Here is a 19,884-nt window from a genome sequence, read left to right as displayed (position 1 = left end):
ACTGACCTGGCAGGATTCCTCGCTGTCACACTCCACAGTCTTCAGATAGTTGTAGCCGCATGTATGGAGGTTTTACAGTAACATGTGTCATCCCATCGCTCCTCAGTCCTCCCACTATTGAAAAATCCCAAGGGAGACATTGTTTGAGGTGAAAGGTCAGCGGTCAGCACTCTTTGTTCCTGTATGCATGCCAGGCTTGGTAAGTAGCTGTGGAAGTATGCGGCGTTCAGTGAAGGGGCAACAGAACCCCCCCCCCCCCCCCCACACACACACACACACACACACACACACACACACACTAAACTTTGCCTCTGATTAATCACTATCATGACTCCTTAGGACTCGTTCCCAACTGTCACTATTTCTGTAAAAATGAAGAAAGTCTAAATCTGACTGGAGACCTGTTAAATGTTTACCCAAGATTAAACAAGACTACAACTCAAAGCTTGCATTTGAAACAGCACAATAACACTAACTTCATCAGCCAATCAGACAGTGGACATGAATAAACATACATTTTTGAACCAAGATTTTTTTTTAAAGTAAGGAAAAAGACAGATACTGGGAGATGGGGGTTAGCAGCTCTGTCGAGGCATGTTGTTGTGGGGAGGAACGTTTAATGTAGTGTGTGTGTGTGTGTGTGTGTGTGTGTGTGTGTGTGTGTGTGTGTGTGTGTGTGAGAGAGAGACAGAGAGATGGCACTCGATGGACAGATGGTCCTTTGTGACTCCTGACACCTGCCAGCTGCTGCTCTGCTCATCTTCACATCTTTTCCCTTCTCCTCTCACCTCAGCGTCTCTTTCCTTTCCCTGTCTTCTCCTTTCGTCTGGCTTTTCTACTCTTAGTGTATCATAACTAAAAAGACATTTAGAAGATCAGAAGGTTGAACTAGGAATAATGAGGTGTGCTGTACTCAGGACATCTGGGGGTCAAGTGAAATATAGATGTATACATGTCTTATATCAACACATATTCTTCAGCGTGATTACTTGGATGTATTTCAAGCCTGCAATTTAAATCGAAGATCGAACAATGCCTACATTTCTCACCTTCGTAATACAGTATGGTTTCAGTTTAAACTAATAGAATAAACAGTTGAATCTGTAAATGATACAAAGCATGCTAAATATAAACTTTTTTTTAGCAGCAGTGTATTAGTGCAATTCAAAAGGCGGTGTAGAAACTGTATGCTGTATATTTAGATTAGCAGCAGCGGATAACCTGATTGTATCTTCAAGGGTTCAGGTTCAAGTTCCTCAGCAGTCCTCTTTCAACATCTACCACTAGCTGCTGTTGAGCAAAGCATCATTCAGCCACAGTGTCAGTGTTATTGTCCAGGATGCACTGTTAGTCTGGCACAGTAAGGCAGGTTGCAAAAAGCACTGAGCCAATCAGAGACAGCCTATCTCGACTACAGCTCTAAGACTTTAAACATGTTGAGATGGTGTTCTCAAAAACTGTGTCTTGGTCTGGAAGAAGGAAAACATGTTGACACAGAGGCGTTTGAGCCATTTTTGAAGATCCAGAGACCCGGGCGTCAGGTTTTTCTCCATGTTTGTCCTCTAAACAACACCAAAACAGCAAAAAGCCGCTTGGCTGACAGTTCACAAAGTTGTTGGCTGATGTGGCCTTCAGCACAGGCCTAGCTTAAGCTAACAGGAATGTTTTAAGGGTTTAACAAAGAAAAACAACATCAGTTATGGCACAGTTTCAGGGACAGCAAAAACATGTTTACAAAGTGACTAAATGTTCTTCTAATTACATTACAGTGTCCAAGGCCTAGGAGCAGATTCACATACGAGTGGCTGATTGGAGGAAATGTGGAACCCGGCATTTAAATGTAAACATTCCTAATGAGTCTAAACACCAACCTTATCAAAATAAAAGCGTGAAGGCGTCCACTGTAAGATTTCAGTGCTGTAAAATGAAGAATTTGGCATTTCGTTTTTGTTTGCTTCAATAAATGGCAGCCATGTGATCGCTCCAAGCTGTTTGAGGCGAGGGGATTTTCTTTCCTCCTCATTCATGATGTCACAGCGATGGAGGAAATGTTTGAAATGGGACAAGAGGGTCTGCAGCTGTGTGTTGGTTTCCCCTGCTGGGTGACACGTGGGTTTAAAAAAAGTCGGCGTGAATACCAGACTCACTCTCACAGCCTGAGAAAACAATCCTGTCTGCTCGGCCGACTGTCACTCTCACCTCCTCTCCGCTTCTGTGCGGGACAGTCCGACAGTGAGGACAGCTGGCTGGCTGAGGGTGGATGTATATCTGCGTATGTGTAGGTATCTGGGTTTATGTGTGTGTGTCGCTCTCTTTGTGTGTGTGTGATCCTCAGAGGTCGGAGGTCAAGCTGCGGTTCACAGAGAGCCACGTTGTTCCCCTCCCAACAGGAAGGGAGGGCACTGTCCATATGCTGTCTTCACTCACACATATAGATTCACACGCTCACACACAGATTGGTACAGTACCAGAGTCCAGCAGGTACACACAAGCAAGTTCACACTAACACACACACACACACACACAAGTGTATTTATCAATGTAAACACAGACAATACAGAAGTTAGAACTGCTTTACATCACTCCAACGTCAACACGTCACAAACACACACAGCAGATGACACCATCTGGTTAAATCTGAAAAAACAAAGACTGTTAAAGGAATATTACGCAGCTTTTGATAAAAACTGTTATACATTTTGTTGAGTTTTGTGGTGACTTTCTCGTAAATGTTTTAATCCAGGTAACAGCGCTTAAGTCAACGTTGTCCGCCAAAAGATGTCATAAATTAACTTTTAATTCAGTTTTAAGCCAAAAGACGATACACAGTTTAGATCTTGGACATATTTAACTATGTATTTTAACACAGCCTAACAGATTTTTTGTTGTCTTAGGCCTAGATTTTTACTTATCACAGAAAAGGCTGAGCTAAAATGAGTGGCAACTCTGCCTGCTGCATATTTAATGGATAGCACCATATTATGTTTACGTCTTTGAGGCTACTCCACTGATAGTTCCTCCCACAGGAGAAGAGACGCGCTGTTTTGCAAAAAGACGTGGAAAGAATAGCTAGTTGAAAGTGTATTGTTTAAAGAGAACTGTATACAGATTGAAAGCAAGGGCATAGTCATTCCTAATAAAGTAGCTCATTAGCACATGAAGCCAAAAACAGTTTGACTTCCAGGATCCAAAGTGAGTTACTACATCACAGAAGGACAACTGACCAATGTCAATGATCTGAGATACTGTGATATGCACCATAAAGCTCTGGAAGCAGTAAGTGAGATGACCTTGAGTATGTCTGGTTTTCAGTCAGATGGTTATAACCACATCATTTAGATATCTGACAGAATAAACAGAAAAAATATGTAAATGAACTAAATCAAAAAATGTCTTGGAAAAAAAAAAGAGATCCCTGAAAATACAGGTGTGGACGCATGAGGTTTTCACATGTCAACAGCGACCACATCAAGTTTCAGTGCCAAACCTGTTCAGGAAAGCGGTGTGAAGGTGTGGGACTGCAAAGTGAGGACACTCTCCTCCTCAACCTTCTGTCTCTATTGAATCCCCCCCTCCCCTCAAACACTTTCCCAACACTCACTGACACTTTCTCTCTCTTGCTGATTAGACACTTATTTCCCCTTCAGATTACTTTATGTTCTCTCTCCAGACATAAGCAGTCTGTGTGTGTGCGTGTGTGTGCAGCTACAGACAGCTGCGTACAGCTGTTTCCTCGTTGTGTTTGACAACATCTTTTATAGGCTTTAGAAGGTTTTATGCACACATGCATACACAAGGAAGGAAGAATTTACTGAGTCTTTGTACACAGAGAAAAAGAAGGGACAGCTGAGTGCAAACACACACACACACACACACCTAACCAATAAAGGAGACGTTTCTGAGCAGACTACGAAAGGCAAGGCAATTATCCAATGTTACAATATCGTGATGTTGTCCCTTCACATCCATTCAAAAGACATCAACAAGATGGAAGGAAAATCAAATATTAACATTTAATAACAGCTATGAACTTGTTTTAGAAATAAAATACAGCACCTATTGTGTGTAGAGTCCACTCTGTATGATGTAAAGTTCATAAACACCAAATGCAACTGTGACTGACTATTGGGAAGCTGTCCATTTCAAAACAGCTCTATCATAGAAACATATGTGGACTGATTGGGTTTGTTATTAATATTGCAAAGTCAAAGAAAAAGTAAGTAGTATTATGGCTCTGCTTCACTTGTTCTTAACACACTGAATACATTGGTGAAGTACTTCTGGCTCATTTCAAAAAGCAAAGAGAAGAACACTTCAAAAGACAGAGTGGATACGATTTTAAAACAAATGGTTTGAAAGTAATTTCTTGATCGTTCGTCTTCTCTTTTTTATTGCAATTTGAAAATGCTGCAAGAAAAAAAAAGCTGTAGCTTTTAGGATCATGACTCAAAAAAAAAATGTTCACACCTCCCCACCTGGACTGATACTTTCTTCAGTCAATCACAACAGGGACACACACCACCACACACACAGCAGGAATGCTAAAACAAATGTTTAGTGTTGACACTGGACCTCTTGTTGTTGTTTATGTACCTTCAGTTGCAATTGTTGTTGTTGGGGTTGTTAATCTGACATCAGCAAAACCAATTACAGGTTCTGTCTCTGCTAAGTAGACCCTTAGTGTCACACTTAGAAACCTTAAAGCTTTATATAATATTAAGTCTAAAGTGTCGGATAATCACAGGGAACGAGGATATCAAGCTAACAATTCTTATTTTTGATTATTTGTCAAACGTAACAGCAATACAATTTGTATTGAGGCCATCATTTTTGTATTTTCACTTCGCTATGCGAGTCTGGAGAGGCATTTTAAGTTCACGCCATGACAATAAATAACCACGGATGATAAGGACAAAAGTGATGTCGGAAATCTTCTAAGCTCTGCAGGTATTACACCATGCTGCTACTCTGCTGCGGTAACAGCTCAGATTTTGTATTAAAATTAAATAAAAAACATTAAAGGCACTTCATCTACTGCTGAGTTGAAGGTGAGATGCACTGCAGGGGAGTTTAACACTGGCGCCCCCAATGGCCCATCCACGCAGCTGTGAAAACCCCAGACACACCAAATTGTTTCAATCATCGGTTAACAAATGAAATTGGAGGAAATGCATCTCTTTATTTTATATTTGTTGTTGTGTATAAATCTTTTCAAACCAGTAAATTGCAAATAGCCTCTTACAAAGGTAAAAATGTCACTGCGTTTTATTGCCATTCTGGTATTTCTGTTATGTTTCTGTCCAGATGTCTGTAGTTACATTTGTGTTTAATATTAGAGTCACATATTGATGGGGAATTATTTTATGGAAGAGTTAGGTTATTTAGAAATCTGATAGCACATGCAGCTTTGGAAAAAAATAAAGAGACCACTGCAGCATTATCAGTTTCTCTGGTTTTACCATTTATAGATGTGTCTTTGAGTGGAGTTATTTTTCCTGTTCTTATTGTATTCTATAAAATACTGAAAACTAATACTGGGTTGGAATTCAACAAACACTGGAATGGCTGCCATACATGTAGAGATTGAGATTTAAGAAAAATGTATATCTTATTTTTCCCAGGGCTGTATGTATGTTTTACAAATTGCAACAATTACACTTTTAAATGTTGCATCAAAAGTTGTATTGTTTCCTATCCTTTTCTGCAATGTGAATATATAGTTAGTGTTAATTCTAATTTTACATCAAACCCAATATTAGTTTTTCACAAACTGTGGTCCAGTGTGTGCAATAAACACATTTAATAGAATTCAAAATTAGAGGACAACATTTTTTAAAACTCGAATCTACAGTGAGACTAAATGAAGAGCTAGCATTGGAAACCAATCTCTCAGAATTGTAAATGTACTTTATGTTCCTCCAGTGTCTCCATCAACACAAAGATTCTTGGAGCTTTCTACAATGTTATTTAATGCTCATTTGCAAATGTATTAGCTTCACACAGACTGTTTATTTAAGGGTTCAATTAGCGCTTTACTTAAGTGCAACTGGGTCAGACTGGAGGAGTGGCGTTAACAGGCAGAGAGCGTCCTCTGCTGGGCATCACGGCACCTCAAAAACTGTGGCTCTTGGGAGGATGGACACGTCGTTGTTATTATTAACACCTCAGGAATGCAGTAAAATGACAATAACACAAATACAACAACGCCAAGTTACAAATAAAGATAAGGAAATGAAAGGTGTCTAAGGGGAAATCTGAGTGGAGTTTATAGCATATACAGCCTATGGTTTAGAGACAGAGTAAATTAGGGTAAATATAGATGTCAGAAATCAGGAGGATTAAAGACTGACGGATACTATGATGGGAAATATACATGGGCCCATGTCAAAATGCTAATAAAAACTGTAAAGGTTGCCCCTTGAATTGAGAGGATGGGGCTTTTAAATTTAAAAGAGTTTAACAGTTTAAAAAGATGAAGAGTTTTGCAAATGGTATGCACACCTGTCACACTTCCAGGTGAGTCAGCATCAGTTAAAAATGAACCTAGAGTACATGTGACAGTTAGCAATGTTTACCTGTGACGATGTCATGAAGGGTTATCACTCACTTCCAACAACATATAAAATGTACATTCTATGAGAAAGAAAATTGCTGTAAGAAAGTAGACTAAACTGATGTGTGTTTTCAAGGTCTTTAACTGCACTAGATTACGGTTGATGTTCGTAAAGGCATCAAAGCAAATGTTTCAGCATCAGACTTTGTCTTCTTTTACAGGGAAAGAAGACAAACGTGTGTAACACGTGTCATTTATGCTGGTTTACAATATTTCAATACTTTGGAGCCTGAATTCATTGTGGATTTTTTTTAATCAAGATGTAAATGGGGATAATTAGGAGGGGGTAATTTTATAAAGTTCAGATAGAATAAAAACAGAATAAGCAATAAAAGTTGTGGAGAAATGTCTTTTTTACAGATATGAGGTCAGTTCAATGAGGCGCCTTGTGGCAGACCTCCCTGACGGCCGCCTGCAGCTTCTTTACCGACTCCATCACCACGCGGAAACTTTCATGGAAGCTGGCGTTACCTTCCTTCACCCAGGCCGCCTGCAGCTCTCTGACCCATGTCAGGATCCCGTCAAGCTGCTTCTGCACCTCCTTCTGCTCCTCCAGCTCAGCCTGCAGCGCCTGCCGGGCATACACTTCTGCTTCGTATGACCTCTGGAGGTCAGTGAAGGACGACTCCAGCTTCAGCACGTCCTGATGGAGCAGACCAAAGTCAAACCGAGGACAGACACATTGCTTCTATTTAATCAATAAAATGTGAAGACGTCATGAGAAGCCAGGTAGCAGAGAATTTTGTAAGTTACATTATTATATAAATAAGACATTCACAAGCAACACAACAGCAAAATAGAAACACACAACCACAAGTTATATCTTGTACTTGAGTAAAAGTAGAAGTACCAGAGTGCAGGAATACTCTGTTACAAGTAAAGACCCTGAATCTAAATGTTACTCAAGTAAAAGTACAAGAGTATTGGAAACAAAATATACTTAAAGAAAGTGAAAGTTCTCAATTTTCATTATGCAGTTTGGTCCATTTCAGAATCATATATATGATATGTTTTGATCATAGTTATTGATACATAATTGTGTTTATAAAAGCTGGTGAAGGTGCAGCTAGTTGACGGAGTATACTGCAGAGTAGCTTGTGGATTAACTCCAGGTGTGACTTAAGTCTTATTTGAAATGTTAATTATATTGGACATCATTATTAAAATCTGCAAAGTAATCAAGTATATTAAATAAACGTAGTGGAGTAATAGTACAAGATTTTCCATCCATCTTCTCCCTGCTTTTCCGTCAGGGTCGCGGAGGTAACAGCTAGACAAGATGTTGCTCTTAATTTAATTGGGGTAGAAGTAGCAAAACATTTCAAAGCTACTCATGTACAGTTCAAGTCTCTCAAAATGTAACTTAAGTAGTGTACTTGAGTAAAAGTACTTAGTTATACCACCACTGCTTTTCCAATTCTAATTGTATCAACATTGCATGAATCGAGTTAATTATAACGATGTGACTGATGCCTGTAACCACCTGTATGTGTTGAGGGTAGTCCTTGTGTGAATGGTCCTCGGGCAGCAGCACATTGGGCGGCACCGAGAAGCAGCGGTTCACCAGCAGCGCGTCCATCCTCTGCGACAGTTCCTTGAACCGGTCGTTCAGAAACTGCTGCAGACTACGGCTACACTCCCTGGCCCGGAGCTGCTCGTCGGCTCTGGAAGACTCGCCTTTGCCGAGCTGCCTCACACACACCTTCTCCACGACGGGTAATATGTCGTTCAGGCAGTCCTGGAAGGCGCTGTAGAGCCGCAACATGCAGGTATTCGGGGTGAAGCCAAAGAACTGCGTCTCGTACAGTTTAAGAGTCGACGGAGGTAGATCTTCGACCTCTTCGTTCACTTGTCCAACTTCCATCTTCAGCTGTTCCCGGGTTTCCCGCGCCATGTTGAATTAATGACGTTCGTGTTTCTCTTCTTCTGGTCATTTGTTTTGGTAGTTGGAAAACAACGAGGAGTTATAGCGCCACCTATTAGCGGGGAGTGTAGCGTATAGCAGCAGTACTACATCGTGATAAAGAGGAAATTATGTTGGTAAAATAAATTATTGAAATAAAATATAAAATCAATTGCACAAACATGTTTTAAACTGTATTAAAAAATATTACGTATTAAAATATACGTTTTAAAGGGTGATGGAATAAGTGTCGTCCTATTGCATTTGTGACTTTAAAAAAGCAGCATCCATCTAAGACTATTAAAGGCTATGTGAAAACCTTGTATGTTGTTGAAATGGTGGTCAAATGATGGGTGAACGATGATCAAAAATAACCTGAACTGAACATTAATAACATTTGCACTGTTTGCACATCTACGACTTTCACCTGCTCTGGTACCTGCATTTAAATGTAAATATATTTAACCATGTTCACATATCTGTTTATATTTAAATTCACCTTTTCATGTTATTTTTCAATTCTTATTCTCCCTTCTTTTTTAAAAATTCTTATTCGGTGTCTATTAGCATGTTTACTATCAGTGTTTATCTCTTACTCTGCTGCTGCTTTCACACCTGCATTTCCTACAGGGATCAATAAAGATCGACCCTATTTTATACTATCTTAAATGGTTTTTTTTCATTAATTAAACAAATTAATAATCCTCACGTCTGACGTATGTCGCGGGCACGCCCCCTTATTCCAACGAAAGGGACATGCGTGCGCGCTCCCTTCCTCCACAGCTCTCTGTTTGCTCGCTCTATGTTGATAGCGGCTTTCTGCTCCCACACGTGTAATCTATTCTATGTGGCGCTCTCTCTTTGGGACCCTTCAATAAGCAGACCCCGCTCCATCAGAAAAGGTAAATTAACAGTCTACGTGGTTTCTGGCTTTGTCTTAAACTGCGCAGCCGCTTGCATTGCGGGGCAGAGGTTAGGGCTGGAAGTTTAGCCGGCTAGCATGCTAGTGCTAGCTAGCTGATGCGTCTACTTTTTGTTGTGGTGTTGCTAACGTTAGCTAGCTAGCAAGCTAGTTTAAGTGAGATAAATGCTCTGCTTTTGTCTTTTTATTTAAAACTGAAATGTGATGTTGTTATGTTGCCTTCTCTCCAGGTGTAAAAAGCCATACAAACCGACCACCATGGGGGCTTATCTCTCGCAACCTAACACGACCAAGTCTTTTGCCGATGGCGGCAACAGCACCCTGAGCTACGGCTTCTCTGCCATGCAGGGCTGGCGCGTCTCCATGGAGGTGAGGCAGACAATAATGACGGGATCAAAGACACTCCATGTTGAAAATTAGATTTGAGTTGTCAATGGTGGGATAAATTGATGTGCAGTGTCTCCATGTTTGTTGGTACCTTTCCAAAGTTCGTCACACTCCTAAATTAGATGCAGTGATGGTTGAAATCCATAAGTCATTCGCGGGTTGTTTTTGTTATGCTGAAGTGCATCGTAATCACCCCTAACAACATAAAGAAGAACGTAATTCATATCGCTTCAGAACGTACCTCACTGAATCTGACAGCAGTTGTCTCATTTGGTAACTTCTAGTGAGCAAACAAGGTATTCAAGGGGTCATATTATGCTACTTTTTCAGGTTCATACATGTATTGTGTTGCTTCCAGTTCTCCACAGGATAAAAAGCTAACTGTTCGACCTAGATGCATACCATGTGAACTGCTTTTTCTAAAAAATACTTGGATGTAATAGACTTTAATGTCAAGACGGGTCGTTTGGTTTACAAGCAGTCTTCATTACAACCAGCTTGTTTTTGTTGACTTTTTTAATGTTGCCACAACAAATAAACATTGAATAAGTTAGAATATTTTCTAGGGTCTATAAAACCTTTTGTGGAATGATATGTCCTATGTTTAGCTTCTGAATGGCCTCCCACAGTCTCTTTTAGAGCTATGTTCTCCAATTTTTGGGAATGTGGTGGAATATTTGCACACGGCACAACACATGTCCATATATATAGTTTTTAGGGGGTGTTACTTTTGCTAATAATACACAACATGCCTCTTATTTTTGATCTAGTACGATTCATCATACCTGGGAAAACATGTTTTAGCCTGATATTAAACATTTGGTGTGTCGGGACTTTTTTGGTTTCTTAGAATGAAGAAATGTTTGAAATGTCGTAAAAATGATATTCCTTTGGACTCGTCTGTCCCAAATATTTTCTTACCCAAAGCGAAATGATGTTTGCAACAATTTGTACCAACTGCCATGTTGTATGTAATGTGCATTTTTATGTGTGTTGTAGGATTCTCACAATTGTATTCCAGAGTTTGATGAGGACACAGCCATGTTTTCTGTGTATGATGGACATGGAGGTAATCACATGCAAACTGTACAAATACTGTCACATTCTTGTATCATTTTTCAATGTACATTGGTGCATATAAACAGTATTTTGTGAACAAATATTTACCTATTCCTGATGCACAACACAGACTTTCTAAAAATGACTTTCTCCCAGAACCCATCTTTCACAGCATCAGAACACACCTGATTTTTCTATGTGTCTTCGAGGTTTCCCTTTTTATTGTTTGTTTTACACACCTCTCTGATTCCTCTGTTTGCACAACTATCCTGCTGTTTCCATTTAGGTGAAGAGGTGGCTCTTTACTGTTCAAAGTACCTTCCTGACATCATCAAGGAGCAGAAGGCCTACAAAGATGGCAAACTGCAAAAGGTGAGAAGACGTATGATTTGAATCGTCAGTGCAGACACCATTCTCCAAACCCTTTATTACTAGCTGCTTAACTATGGCATGGTTCGTTTTTTGGGGGGGATTTGTGGAAATATGACTTGAATGTGTCAGCACCATTTCCCCCTGTTCTACTTGGAGTTAAAGATAGATATAACAGGGCTTTAACATTGCCTTGTTATATGTGTAAGAGGTTATTTTAAGAACAACGTGCTTCTTCTGTTCTTTGCTCATAGCAGAGAACAGCCTAATGACTGCAGTGAACAATAACAAGAGTTCAATCTTTTTTACTTTGATGACAACTGTATTTTTCTTGAGGGGGTGCCTGTGTTTGAAAGATCATTGCACATTCAAAAGGCAAGGCAATAAAGAGCAAGTAAAAACACACACCACTGCAGTACACACACAGCCCCGCCTCCTCTCTCTCACTCTTTGACTGCTTTGCGAGAGTATAATATTTCACATCATTAAAGAATGCAGTGAAATGTTTTAATGAACAGAGAAAACAGCGGTTTGGCTCGGTAATTGATGAAAAGTGACTAAAACCGAGGCTACTCTCACTGAAGAAAAAGCTACAACAACCAGGACAACATTGTGAACTCTAGTTCCTCAGTACTGACACATTCAAAACTCACTGAACAGATTCATCGATGTGGCAGCCAACGTGTCGTTTCATGTTTACTGATGCATCTATCTGCGATGTTTCCAGGCTCTGGAGGATGCTTTCTTAGCTATCGACGGCAAAATAACCACAGAGGAGGTCATTAAGGAGCTGGTCCAGATCGCCGGACGACCCACAGAGGCACCGCCTGTGGTAAAGGTGTCAGAGGAGGACGATTGTGAGTACACTACTACTACTTGCAATTTCTTTTGTGAGTGGTAAGGCACATATTAACAATGGAAATGGAGGATTGGAGAGTATTAACATCCAGCAAAATGCAATAAGTAATAATGACTAGAGAATACAGCATGTCGAAAACATCCTGAAGTGCATGCACCTACACGTAAGAGAAATTATGCCAAATACTACATTTTATGACATCTGATCGTTTCCATGTTTCTGCCTCTATTTCAGTGGAAACGGAGGAGGCAGCTTTGCTCCATGAGGAGGCCACCATGACTATAGAGGAGCTGCTGGTTCGCTATGGCCAGAACCTCAATGCTGTCAAGCATGCGGCTGCCATCAGGTAGTCTAACAGTTTATTTTTATTATTCTTATAAGGACTGTTGGCTTTAGTAAATCAGTGTGTCTAAGTTTATTTAATTGTTCATTTAAAAACAGTTGTTAGAAAAACTCATTTTGTTTCTCTTGGTGTTTTGTTCTTAGTGCTGCCGCAAAGAAAGCAGCCAGCTCAAACCCTGAGGCCTCAGGAAGCAAAGGTGAAGCTGGGAAAGGAAAGGAGGGTGGAGTAAATGGAGAAGTGGAGGAGGAGAGCAATGGTAAAGCAAAAAAAGCCGGAGGAGCGGCATGCGGATCGAAGCTGCGAGAATGCCGGAGAACAGGAGGTGAAGCCAGTGCTGCAGGTCAGGAGCTGAGATTCAGTCAAGCACACTTTTGCATTTAAAAGACGACACACCATGTAAAAAGGTTCTAATGACGAAGTTTAAAGCTAAGATAAATAATAATAAGCTTTATTTGTATTGCAGTCAAAAGTGCTTCACAGTAGAGAATTGACATCCCATTAAATAGTCTCAGAAGATTGATATCACAGTTACCAATGAAATACGACATTCATATTGTGATTACAGCTAAATAATGGCAGCAATGGGATGACATGAACGATAAAACCAAACCAGGTGACAAATTGAGAGTGCAGCAGCAGAGAGTATGTGTTAGTTGCCTAAATATTGAAGGCAATATTATTTATTTGTAAAAAGGTCAGCCTAATTATACTTCAATATTATCTTAAAACTGAAAAATCCTACCACGTACTTATCAATCGTCCTCTCCTTTACTCTGCTCTCTCCTTATTCTCACACTCCGTTCTTCTCATCCACCACGTGTGTCCCGGTTTCCCGTCTACAGCAGCCGACTGTGGAGGGTCAGGAAGCGCCAATGGGGCGGAAAAGGCCGGAAAGGCAGAAGGAGACGCAGGTCCTTCCTGCTCGTCCTCCAAGCCTGCAGGAGATTCAAAGTCCAAGTTTTTTGATGACAGCGAGGAGTCTGAAGGAGAGGAGGAGGAGGAGGGCAGTGATGAAGAGGTGAAGCAGGAGACCGGAGACTCACTCAGTGATTTTTAAACAGGAGGATGAAAGCATTGCAGTTATAAGATATTTTCTTTTCCTTTAATTAGGAGGGAAGCGAGGAAGAGGATGGAGACAGCAGTGAGATGGAAGAAGAGGAGGATACAGAAGATGGAGAGGAAGACTCTGAAGATGAAGAAGAGGAGGAGGAGGAAATGTGCCTTCCAGGAATGGACGGGAAAGAGGAGGTGTGTACAAAAGAGAAACTAATGCAACTAACAAGACAACTAGAAATACTACATGCAGTATAAAACATTCTCCTTTTTATCTGCCTTTTTTAGATATTGAGGTAAAAATAAAAGAATCACAACGTACAGGTGCTGAACAAATATATATATATATATATATATATATTTAATTATCTGCATTACTTTGGCTCAAGTTTTTCTTAGTTGAATCAGGGTGATACTAAGGTGTTGGGTAGAAACCGTCTCCATCAAACTGAAAACAGGTTGATTTATTGATGATATTTAGGTACAATGTGTTAAAATGTGAATAAATAATAGCCACGGAAACAATTAAATGCAATGCTGCTTTGTTGCAAATACATTTTATAGCTGAAAGGGACCAAGATCATTCAAGTGGAAACAACAATGTAGTTGGTCGAACGATTAATTTGACATTAAATCACCAAAATATTAGGACACCTTTCCACGTACGATTTATACAACCTTTTAAAGCGCCTTGACGTAACTTTCGTAACTAAAAGTTGTCGTGTGTTGATTTTCACTGGCAAGAATAAGTCTGTACGGAATCACTGAAGGAGCCTGTGACTTTTAAAAGATGAGGCCTAGTTAGCAGTAGATTGTTTTTAGCCATTTAAAAAGCTAAAAGAAAGAAAACATTTAACAGTCTGCAGTCGGTTAGATGGCGTCATTACACGAGAAGCCAAGTATTTGATTTGTGATGACTTTGTGTAAATGTTAGGAGCTTCAGTGCTCTGCCTAAAATCCTTCTCTCCCCGGAAAAAGACGTCTGTTGTTCATTTCAGTCATGGGATGAAAAGAGCTGGAATTTACACCAAAGTACTCAGTTTGTACTTTATGTAAAGAAGAGTACATCATCATGCAGTAACATCCCATCTATCATGTTCATGTATGTGCAGCCCGGCTCTGACAGCGGCACCACAGCTGTAGTGGCTCTGATCCGAGGAAAACAGCTGATCGTGGCCAACGCCGGAGACTCCCGCTGCGTCGTGTCTGAGCGCGGTAAGTCCATAAGTCCAAACCGTACAGAGCTTATTTATCAAAATGTCAATCAATGAAACTTCGGCCAAATGTCTCAAACCCCCCCCCCCCTTTTTTGGGGGGTTAATAAGTCTGTTGTTGGCAAGTAGCATGCTGGTACACAAAGCTCATATAATCACTACAATAAACAGACTAGTTATATTATTACATGCCCTTTAAAATATATGACAGTATTTTACCTGATTCCCACACACACACACACACACACACACACACACACACTGAGTCGGCATCAGTACACATTTGGGAGCTAACAATTTGTTTCGTGTATAGAGACATGGATGTTTAGCTTTGTTTTATAATAATGTTCCTGTATCTCTTTAGGCAAGGCTGTGGACATGTCGTACGACCACAAGCCAGAGGACGAGTTGGAACTGGCCCGCATCAAAAACGCTGGCGGGAAAGTCACCATGGACGGGCGGGTCAACGGGGGACTGAACCTCTCCAGAGCTATCGGTATGGCCAACTGCATCAGAATTAAACACACAGCTCCTCTCGGCCAATTTTAGATTCCATTTTTGTTCAGTTTTGAATTGAATTTGCAACCTCAAATGTTTCTCATTCTCCGAGATGAGCGCCTGCTGTAAGCAGAATGACTCCTGACTTCTGACTCTTCCTCTTCCTCAGGTGATCACTTCTATAAGAGGAACAAGGCTCTGCCTCCAGACGAGCAGATGATTTCCTCAATGCCAGACGTCAAAGTCCTTACGCTTAACGGGGACCACGACTTCATGGTCATCGCCTGCGACGGCATCTGGTGAATGAGCGTCATTGGCCGTTTATCCCCTTAATTCATATTATTAATAATGATTCATCTTAAAGGTCCGCTATTATCCAGATTGACTTTTTAATGTCTTTGATACATAAATATGTGTCCCCAGTGTGTAAGGAGACTCACAAAGTGGGCTTCAGCTTGGCTCAAATTTAAAGCAACAGTCACAGTATCAGCACTTCAGGAACAGGGCTGAAATAGAGGGGGATGAGGCATGCTACAATGGGTGATCTGTTTGGTATTTTGAACAAAACACTTCAGACATGTTTTGTATAGATATTGCCGTACAATATATGGTTCAAATATAGCGTAATAGGAGACCTTTAAACTAGATTACATTGGCATTTTAATTCACAAAGGGTTATTTGTCCTTTTGATCCCTTATTAACTTTCTGATAATCGTTTCTGTTTCTGTTGTGTGCAGGAATGTGCTCAGCAGTCAGGAGGTGGTGGACTTCATCAGCGAGAGGATCAAACCAGACCAGAGCGGGAAAGTCAAATCCCTCTCATCCATAGTGGGAGAGGTGAGAGAGACTCTTCTTACACACTTAATACAAAATGACCACTTGTACATTAAGTAATCAGAGTTTCTGTTAACCGAATCATAGCTACAGGTCAGAACGACAAACTGACTTCAGTGAAGAAAACATGTCTTTACATGTTTGTTTTTTTCAAACTCAACTCTAATGAAACTAAAAGTCATGTACATTAGAGTTTTTACTGTTGCATGTTTTTGTGCTATGTAGCTTGTAGCTGAAATTCACAATTAACTTGTAATCTTATTTCTCATAAACAAGTTCAAACATCTTTCATTTTAAATCCCGTTTGTCTATCTGACAGCTGTTGGACCACTGTTTGGCCCCCGACACATCTGGAGACGGGACCGGATGTGACAACATGACCTGCATGATCATCACCCTCCGGCCTCACCCGTCCACCGCTCAGCCGGAGGACAAGAAGAAGAGGAAGTTCGAGGACGAGGCAGAAGAAGCCAAGCCCGAGAAGAACAGCAATGACAGCAAAAAGGCCAAAAGTGAATAAAGGCAGAGAGAAACCGACCCGGAGGCAGCAGCTGGTCCCAGGCTCCCCAGAAGCACCAGAGGCAAATCCTGCTCAACAGTTCATCCTTGCCTCATAAACATCAATTCCCCCTTAAGTAAATTAAAATGACTATATGTATGTTCAAAGATCGGCTGAGCTTCGATCATCAGTATAGTTTTTTTATTCTCAGTTTTTTTCGCTTTAACACCCTTTCAGTTATTCCTTCTTTTTTTTGTCACTGTAAAGGCTTCTTAAGTTCAGCGCGGTCATACTCCAACATGCTGAATAGTACATTATTTTCCAAGTATTTGTAACTAAAGGCCGAATGAACCAGTCTACAGTCATGTATGTGTATTTCTAAACATCTTAGAGACGTCTCATCGCCTCTGCAGACATCACCGCCCTCTTGTGAAAATATATCCCCACATGGCGGTGTCACAGTTTGGTTTCAGTGGAAGTTTGAGGATAGCTCTCCTAGTGGCCTGTGTATGATCGCTGTTGACGTATAGCAGTAGCACACAATCGCACAATGCTCTGTGTTATGCCCAAATTACAAGGCATTCATTGTATTTCAAAGTGCCATTAAGTCCCATGAATTCCTTATAGGCACCATTTCACATCCTCAAATGAAGTGATGGGATCCGAAATGCTGCAGATAGACTTGTAAAGGTAGCAGTAGTGAAAATGATTGATAGAGGATATTATGTCTTTTGTAGCCCCACTTTAAAGACTCCAGATGCAGCGAGAGTGCGCATGCTTGTCCAGTGAATGTGTGGCTTCCATATTTAAGGGAGGAAGAGGGACTGAAGGATTTGGGGAACCAGTCCTGTCGCCATTTTGATGATTATTTTTCAGGCTCGCTGGTCACATATTCAAAAACAATACATCCCCATTATCTGGCCTTTATTTCCATTCCTGCCTTGTGTCTGGTTTTGATTAAATTCTGTAAATATCCAGACGGAGAAAAGGTGCCAGGGTTTTTGGAGCTAGTGTACTTATCATCTGTAAGATCTGATGGCAACAAAGAGAGGTAAAGCCTGCTCTGTGTCCCTCCAGAGAGAGGTGGTGATTGAAGCCCTGGACTTCATCCTTCTCCACCACTTTCCCTCTCCCCGTCGTTCCACTATGTGTTTTAGTAAAAAAAGTATTTCCACTCAAATGTTTGTTGTTAGTTTTCTTTTTCGATTTTGATGTAACAGTTATAGGAAGTTTATTTTCTTGCCAGCACACTCTGGAAACGTGACGCTGTACTGTTGAGGAGGCACAAGATTACTTTTGAGTGGAAATACAGTCTGAAGCTCAGAGCACCAAGACAGTGTAACTGTTCAGAAGAGTTCTCTTGTCTTTGTGTAGAAGCCTCATTTGAACCACATTGTGCGACTGCAAGTTTGGCTCTAGTCTACTTTCTCGTCACCATGCCCCCTTTTTCTGTAAATAGTTTTTTCAATACTTGTAATTGAAGAAGAAGAAAGCTTTTTCTTTGTAATTGTGAGTCAATGTGACATTTTTGGTGCATACTCTTTTGACACCAGTATGTAAGTACATACAAATACATTTTTTTAAATAATCATAACTGTGTTTCTGTGTTTTTCTTTAGAAATGCTGCTCCAGCTATTTAAATCTGGGTTTTTAGATACGTTTTATTTTTGAAATTCTGCTCATAAATTTGATATCTGAAAAACTTCCCTCTAACAGTCAGACAATATTCAGGTCAACATGATTGCATGATCCTGTTCAAAAAGAGCTATCACTTTGATGTCCATAACATTTAATGGTTACTGAGCTTTAGTCTCCAAATGTATAATAATATAGTTTAAATTATTTTTACGGGTTTCTTGCTTCCTGCCACACATGCAGACGTTTCTCCTTTTAGACCTGAGTAATGTGTTGCAGTGTTAAGTAACTAAGTAGATTTGCTCAAGTGCTGTTAAGTACAATTTTACTCCACTACATTTATTCAATACTTTTTAGTTACTCTGCGATTTGGAAGTGAGATATAAACAACACTTGGATAAGACTTTAAACACCTGGAGTAAATTCACAAGCGACACTGCAGTATACAAAGCTATAAACTAGCTGCACCTTTACCAGCTTTGATAACACTTGAATGCATCACTAATTATAAAACATATCAGATATATTATTCTGGAATAGGTCAATCTGCATAATGAGTACTTTTACTTTTGGTACTTGAAGTATATTTTGTTGCCAGTACTTTTACTTCAACATTTTCAATGCAGGTGTTTTATTTAACACAGAGTATTCCTACACTACTGTATTTCTACATCTGAATACTTCTCCCACTGGTGTGTTGCCTGCTGAGCTCCGTCAACATACTATCAGCGTGTGCAGAGACAGTCCTGCAGATGGCAGCAGAGAGTTTTGAGCCAGTTATGCTGAGGTTCGATATTTTATGACCCTTTAAAGCAGAGAGAGGGGACCAGTGTGCCATGAAGGACACAAAGTGGAGTGTTGCTGAATCTGTTACTCACACACCTTCAGGACATACTGAGCAGTCACCTCATTTCTAATAAGGACGAAGTGGACATGTTATAATTTAATTCTCCAAAGAAACAGGAAAGCAAAAGAAGACAGAGTTTATTTCCCATCAGCCCCGGGGCCTCTCTGTCCTGCCTTGCCATTGGCTGCTGCTGCTGCTACTGCTGCTCCACAGGCCTGGTGGTCGTTATGCTCCCAGAGGAGCACTGCTGCTGCAGGAACAATAGAAAGCAAGAGAGGAAACACACCCTGTCCTTGGAATCTAAAAATGTCATCACACACACACACACACACACACACACCAGACACCAGAATAGACACATTTTTACCCTGTCTTTACCAGGAAGGATGTTTTTTGTCTGTAGATTAGGTTTAAGGTTAAGTGGATACTATGAGCAACATTTTTGTAGATGCTAAGATACTCTTGATGAAACTTCAACATCATCCTTTTCTTGCAAATGTATTGAAACTTAAAAACCAGAGGCTATGGCAGAGGTACCATCGGGAGAAAGTGTCTGCATGGTGTTTTTTCATTTGTTTTCACTGTATTTCAACAGGTCATCTGTGTTAAATCATCAGGTGCTGCACAGCAGGGTTTGTTATATCTTGTTAAGTTGTCTTTGGAGAAAAAGTGCTTATTTTATACTTTAGCTGGCGTAAAGGTGTCATCTGAATGGACAATTGTGTTCACGCTTATGGAAATATCTGTTATATAGAATGTAAAACAGAAATAACACACTTGGGTTTCCCAAAAATAAGAAGCATGACTTCTCATCATCAGTCAGTGAGCCCTAAACCCCCTCTAGTGTT

At 40.4% G+C, this 19,884-nt stretch overlaps 2 protein-coding genes across 3 annotated transcripts; one reads left to right on the top strand and one right to left on the bottom strand.

Moving 5' to 3' along the window:
* Window positions 1–5,154: 5,154 nt before the first annotated feature.
* On the bottom strand, window positions 5,155–8,542 carry mis12 (MIS12 kinetochore complex component). Its single transcript, XM_063880555.1, has 2 exons — window positions 8,097–8,542; window positions 5,155–7,256 (listed from the first exon to the last, which is right to left on the bottom strand). Exons 1-2 carry the CDS (start codon window positions 8,505–8,507, stop codon window positions 6,987–6,989), a joined length of 681 nt encoding a protein of 226 aa, XP_063736625.1. The 5' UTR covers window positions 8,508–8,542; the 3' UTR covers window positions 5,155–6,986.
* A 689-nt stretch (window positions 8,543–9,231) lies between these two features.
* ppm1g (protein phosphatase, Mg2+/Mn2+ dependent, 1G) lies at window positions 9,232–18,148 on the top strand. Of its 2 annotated transcripts, none has more exons than XM_063881964.1 (14): window positions 9,232–9,418; window positions 9,669–9,807; window positions 10,825–10,894; window positions 11,171–11,256; window positions 11,981–12,110; window positions 12,347–12,458; window positions 12,599–12,777; window positions 13,298–13,473; window positions 13,566–13,703; window positions 14,621–14,723; window positions 15,087–15,218; window positions 15,390–15,519; window positions 15,959–16,058; window positions 16,375–18,148. In XM_063881964.1, exons 2-14 carry the CDS (start codon window positions 9,697–9,699, stop codon window positions 16,573–16,575), a joined length of 1,668 nt encoding a protein of 555 aa, XP_063738034.1. In that variant the 5' UTR covers window positions 9,232–9,418; window positions 9,669–9,696; the 3' UTR covers window positions 16,576–18,148. The 2 variants fall into 2 exon arrangements, with proteins under 2 accessions (XP_063738034.1, XP_063738032.1); XM_063881962.1 differs by having other exon boundaries at window positions 12,599–12,795.
* The last annotated feature ends 1,736 nt before the right edge of the window (window positions 18,149–19,884 follow it).

Source organism: Eleginops maclovinus, chromosome 4, assembly GCF_036324505.1.
Source record: "Eleginops maclovinus isolate JMC-PN-2008 ecotype Puerto Natales chromosome 4, JC_Emac_rtc_rv5, whole genome shotgun sequence".
Taxonomy (NCBI): domain Eukaryota; kingdom Metazoa; phylum Chordata; class Actinopteri; order Perciformes; family Eleginopidae; genus Eleginops; species Eleginops maclovinus.
Note: the sequence above shows the minus strand (reverse complement) of the source record. Positions and strands in the feature narration are given on the sequence as shown.